The following is a 6,064-nucleotide window of genomic DNA, read 5'->3' on the forward strand; positions in this document are numbered from 1 at the left end:
AAACTCGTAGCCCCCAAGAATTCACTCGGTCCTGCATTTACTTTTTTTTTTTGTTCCACCTAGCTAAGGAATTAAGCCAGTAACACTCCACTTGAGAACTCGTGCTTTTTGTATTTTGGTTCATCTATCATAGGTAAACTTCTTGCGACTACCTTTGATGCCACATAGTGTTCTTGTTGCTGTCACCAAATTCTTTCTTCAACACCTCCTGCTTTCAACTGAAGACGAGATTATTTGAGTACCACTTGGCACTTGCTTATCGCACAACTTCCTTTTCTTTGGCGTATTTTGCCTATATATGCCCATGCATTTTGTCAGATCAGAGATGAGGAAGCTACCTAACTGCTCTTGCTTTACAAGTTAGCAATTAGCATGAAACGCTTAGTAGCCATGCCTCAAGTTCTGTGGTTTCTCCTTGCTAGCACACTAGCAATTTCCCATCTGGCAGTGGCCACGCCCGTGCCATCTCCAATGCTGGGATCGCGTTGCCCTAACATGTGCGGCGACGTAGAGGTTCCCTACCCCTTTGGCATCGGAGCCAACTGTTCCCGGCCAGGCTATGACTACTTCACAGTTGATTGTAACCACAGCTTTAACCCTCCGAGACCATACACTGGTAGCCTGGAGATCATCAGCATATCATTGGATGCCGGCGAGGTGCGTGTGGCCGCCCCTGTTTCTTATATCTGCTACACGTCGTCCAACACCTTCCAATCCAGCCAAGGCTTCGTTTGGAAAGTCAACGCCCCGTATCTCATCTCGACTGCGAGAAACTTCTTCACGGTCATCGGCTGCAACACCCTGGCGTATCTGCAAGGCCGGGACGATTGGAGCTACTACACCGGCTGCATCACCTCCTGCGAAAACTTGGAGGAGGCAGCCCGCAATGGCGAGGAGTGCACTGGTCTCGGCTGCTGCCAGACGCTCATCTCGAGAAACCTTAGCACGATTGGGGTCAACTGGAACAACGGCACCAGATCCATCAATCCTGCGTGGAGCTACAGCCCTTGTAGCTACGCCATCCTGGCCGAGAAAGGCAGGTATGCATCATACAGCTTTGCAGTGATATATGGTATCCCAAAGAAGCTACGGCATGCAGCTCGATGAAATTATATATACACTATGCACTTTATGATAGCAAAAACGAGCTTTTACCCGGAGTGACTGACTGTGCAAGCTTACTTATTTTATAGGTACAAGTTCAATCCGAGAGACCTCGTTCGTGATGAGAACGACAGCTTTGCTAGCTGGGTTGCAAAGGAAAAGATCCCGATGGTGCTTGACTGGGCCATCAGGGGTAATGGCTCTTGCCGACCCCCAGCAAAGGACGCAGGTCCTTTGGCAAAATTGACAGCTCCTGATTGTGTCAGTGAACACAGCTTCTGTGTTAATGCCACACAAGGGCCTGGGTACCTATGCAACTGTTCCGAGGGATACAGGGGCAATCCCTACACCATCGGGGGATGCACAAGTTAGTTTTCTTTATTTCCCTGCCTTTAATAAGATCGGATGCAAATCTAGCTAAATTACTACTTTTTGACGGCTTCTACATTTTTGTGGAATGTATTGATATATGTTTTCATGGACAACTAAGTAACTATTAGAAAACAATGGCTGTATAATGACTGTGAACTGAAGACTACGCCATAGGCTACTCATAAGAGTGCATGTGTCGACAATTATAAAGTCGAATTCACAATTTTTAATAATTACTGACTTTTGGATTCTATATGAATTAAGCAATAACTTTGTAGCACGCTATTTCACTATATGATGTCTAGATACATCTATGAGGAATTTTTTTTCCCATCAAGCATATAAGATATCGCGCCAATAATTTTTTAAGGTTTACTTATGCAAGTTATGTTTCAGTATAATTCAGTGGCAGAAAGCAACAGAGGATTCTTTGCTGATTTTTTCTTTGAACTAACTATTTGAATGCCTGTATAACACAGATATTAATGAGTGCCAAGAATATGACAATCCTTGTCACAGTAGTAGCACCTGCCATGATACACTAGGTGATTACAAGTGCAAATGCAAATTTGGACTAAAAGGAGATGGCAAAAGTGACAACGGATGCCAGCCTATATTTCCACCATGGGCAATAGCGATCATAGGTGAGCACTCGCTCATTGATTATCTATCTGATGTCACCTCTCCAGTTCTGCCATTTTCAATTTTGGAATGAGCAATATCCTAGTAAACTGGCACTTAAGTTTAGTTGGTGATTAAAAACAAAAGTACATCTAATTTTATGCATACATCATACCAAACATTTATTATTAGGTGTGTGTCCTTGTGCAATTGAGAACACACAGTTTTGCTAGTTTGCTAGATGTACATATAATCAGGTCGCATAGCAAATGTAACGGCTCAATATGAATTAATGTTTGTATATCTCTATGTCTGCAGCAACATTTGCTATCGTCGTGGTAGCATGTTTCGTGATTATGGACGTTAAAAGACGAAAGCAAAGGAGGTTTTTTGACAAAAATGGTGGTGAGATACTGAAGAGCATGGGTATAAACATCTTCACCGAGCAGCAGCTGAAGAAGATCACAAACAGCTACAAAGAAACTATAGGAGAAGGCGCCTTTGGCAAGGTCTACATAGGGACCATTGATGAAGGCACCCAACGGGTCGCGGTTAAGCGTGCCTCTGTGAAAGGCGAGGCGCTTCCGCAGGAGGAATTCGTGAATGAGATCACCTTCCAGTTCCGGATCAGCCATGCAAACCTAGTGCGCCTCGTTGGGTGCTGCCTTGAGACAGACGTTCCCATGCTGGTCTTTGAGTTCATCTCAAAGGGAAGCCTGTTCAACGTGCTACACGGTGCTGATGATCAAGAGGCACTCAGGCTGCTTGAGCGCGTAGACATTGCCATTGGCTCTGCAGAAGCTCTCGCTTACATGCACTCACATGGTGGCCACAACCACGTACATGGGGACATCAAGTCTGGAAATATCCTCCTCAGTGATGATCTTACGCCCAAGGTCTCTGACTTTGGGTCATCCAAGCTCGTGTCTGTTGCCAGCATGTACTCCAAGTGGTGCGTGTCGGGGGACATGAGCTACATAGACCCAGTATACATAAAATCTGGCCGTTTCACAGAGAAGAGCGACGTGTACAGCTTTGGTGTCGTGCTCCTGGAACTCATCACGAGGAAGAAAGCCAAGTACGGTGACAACAGCCTCCCTCTAGACTTCGTCAAGTGCTGCAAGGAGGAGGGCAATGGAAGGAAGTTGTACGACAGAGACATCTTGTCTGATGATGATGCTCAGGCTCATCGTCATATGGAGTGCCTTGACAGGATCGGCGCACTCGCGGTTCGATGTCTCAAGGAAGATGTGGATGAGAGACCGACCATGGCAGAGGTGCTGGATGAGCTTAAGCAAGTGAAGGCAATAGCCAGCGGAGGCTCATCAGGTTCTGTGGCAAGCTAAAGACAGGTAGATGATGAAGCACTCAAGCTATAGCTGGTACTACTTTATACTAGCACTCAAGCTCATCTTTATCATTAACGTGTTGATGATTGTATTGAACACTATGGGTTGTACATTCATGAGTAATGCTATTTTCTTGTATCGGTGTGAGCTTATTGTATCTTAAGGCCACTGCAGAAATTTCGGGACGGTGTATCGTTGTGAACAGAGACATGCTGAAAACCGCAGGGGATTCTGCTCTGTGTCTGAAATACTAGTTACCCTGCTTCTGCTCCTCTGAATCCATACTTCCAGCAAGTTCTCTATTCAGAAAATTAAATTGCATCGCCACACCGCGGACTTGTCGAATTGCCTTACCACAAAACTGCCGCCGTGCAGGAGGATATGGGGTGCACGCAAGCGGCGAGGCGCCATGACCGGCCAACCAGCGAAGCAAGCGCACGGCTGCTCTCTCTCGCTCGGCTCACAGCCACGACGGAGGATGTCGATGAATCGAGCGACCCTACCACTTAATATTGGAGCGAATTATTTGCTTTGGAACAGAGCCAAATCGCCGATCCAGACCGAAGCAGGGGCCTATATGCAAAAATTGATAATAAATGGATGGACAAACCGGGGTGTCTTCTGCAGAACATTCGGGGCCGGCGGACATGGCATCCGGCGACGCCGCACCGCCGGCCACCGCTGACATTGTGGCCGTGCATCCCGCGCTCCCGTCCATGGATCTCGTGCCACGCACTACCTCCAGTCCGCCGCGCTTTCCTCACCCACAGGAATGTATCCCGCGCGGCAGCGCCGGCGCCGTCGACCGGGAGGTTGCGCGGTGGTCAGAGACGGTTAGAGCCCGTGGCAATTTCTGCTCGTCTTCTTCTCAGGCTGCCTGCTGGGTTCCTCTCATTCGATCTGCCACTGACAAAGGCATCTCTTCCTCTGAGAGCTCTATTGTCATGCCTGCACAACAGACCATGCGTTCGATGTTTTACCTACAAGGAGCACTCATGCAGATTCCCGATTTGTTATTGGGACAGATACTTGGTCCGCTGCCCACTATCAAGCACATGGGTTCCAGCAGTTTGAAAAGAATGGAATTCGTGCGAACCGATCCATTCATGTTATATTTCCCCTTTGGTTGCAAATTCTTTCGTGGCTCTTCTACAAGAGAAACTAATTATGTCGTTCCACTCTGCTCTCCAAACTCAGCATGATGGTGCAGTTAGCATCCAACAAATGAAAATTAGTTTGTGATCTCCGCCTCACTAACTGAAATAACTTTTGAAAGAAAATATGGCAACTTAGAATTAACCGCTTCAGAGACAAATGCAAAAGACTATCTGACAACATGGGAACATCATCTACTGCTACTGCATGTTACTTTGTTATAATCCAGTTTATTGATTGTTTTGAGCTAAAATACTTCGTTTTCAGTTTAACAACGTATATGCAAGCTTATATTTACAGTGTTTCGTTAACTTTTCAGAACAGGATACTATCTTGTTATCAAGCATGCATGGAGATTAATTCTTGTTCGTTCATTGTTGCAGTGTGCTTGCTGATTGGTCAACATTAGAGATCTGCCAGAAGTGGAAAGCACAAGGAAGCTGTTATAGGCAGATACCTACCTACAGAAAGAACGACACACTGTTGAGAGATTGACATGCGCACTCCAAGTGCCACAGCTGCAAGTTTAGGTCATCGGTATTCTAGGCCATCTCGCTGTCCCAGATCAAGTTCAGGTTCAAGAGCAACCCAAGCCATCAATAGCATTGATGTAGGCATGTAGCATACCACACCGAAGAAAGAGATTGAGGTGATTATATAGAGGATAAATGGGAGAGATAATGGAAGATATAGTGTCTTATTTCTTTATTTGACTCAATCTATTCTATAGGATATCATATTTCATTCAGTTCACATTGTGATATATATGTATCCAGAATCTTGAGGGTAAATAAACCAAATCTTGAGAGCCCAAGAATGTATATCATACCTGATGAGATGTATCCTAGGCTATATCTACACGCAAGATGGATACAGAAGAGGCACAGGCGGAGTACATTGTTAATTAGCTTCTTCTTCTCCGAGATCCTCATATGGCAGCTCCGTTCAAGATGATGAACACAGAAGCAGCAGCTGCTATTTGCGTTGTTGCTCTTGTCAAGATCACGTCTTGTGCCATCTCCTCCAGCGGAGACGACGTAGAAGGTACGAATGCTCGCAGACATTATAGGTTTTGAGAAGGGATGATAAAACTAAACGGATGCTGCTGCAGCTCATTTTATTATATCATATGTGTGCTACATCAACTCTCTTATTTGGCTCTGTTAAAAAAAAGCAGAAGCCCGTAATAAATAAATCACATCCAAACATATGGGTCAAGGTATCGACTTACTTCTCACGGAAGGTTAAGAAGGTATCAAAGTAAACACACAAGAGATCGATTCACGGAAAATGACTTTAGCCCTAGTAAAAAATGAGGCACCAAAGGCCTCCACTGGGGGCGCTTTAGTCCCAGTTGTAAAGATCAACTAGAACTAAATCCCCCTTTAGTCCCAGCTATAACGGCTATAAAAAATCACACCGACGCCCCCTCCTTTTATCCCGGTTGGTAATTCCAACCGAGA

The 6,064-nt window shown here is 45.5% G+C and overlaps 1 protein-coding gene across 1 annotated transcript; it reads left to right on the forward strand.

The window, feature by feature from the left end:
* Positions 1-333: 333 nt before the first annotated feature.
* Positions 334-3,584, forward strand: LOC101776051 (wall-associated receptor kinase 4). The gene is made up of 4 exons (XM_004980650.4): positions 334-1,040; positions 1,194-1,471; positions 1,956-2,120; positions 2,416-3,584. Exons 1-4 carry the CDS (start codon positions 373-375, stop codon positions 3,441-3,443), a joined length of 2,139 nt encoding a protein of 712 aa, XP_004980707.4. The 5' UTR covers positions 334-372; the 3' UTR covers positions 3,444-3,584.
* Positions 3,585-6,064: the final 2,480 nt, after the last annotated feature.

This window comes from Setaria italica, chromosome VIII, assembly GCF_000263155.2.
Source record: "Setaria italica strain Yugu1 chromosome VIII, Setaria_italica_v2.0, whole genome shotgun sequence".
Lineage (NCBI taxonomy): Eukaryota > Viridiplantae > Streptophyta > Magnoliopsida > Poales > Poaceae > Setaria > Setaria italica.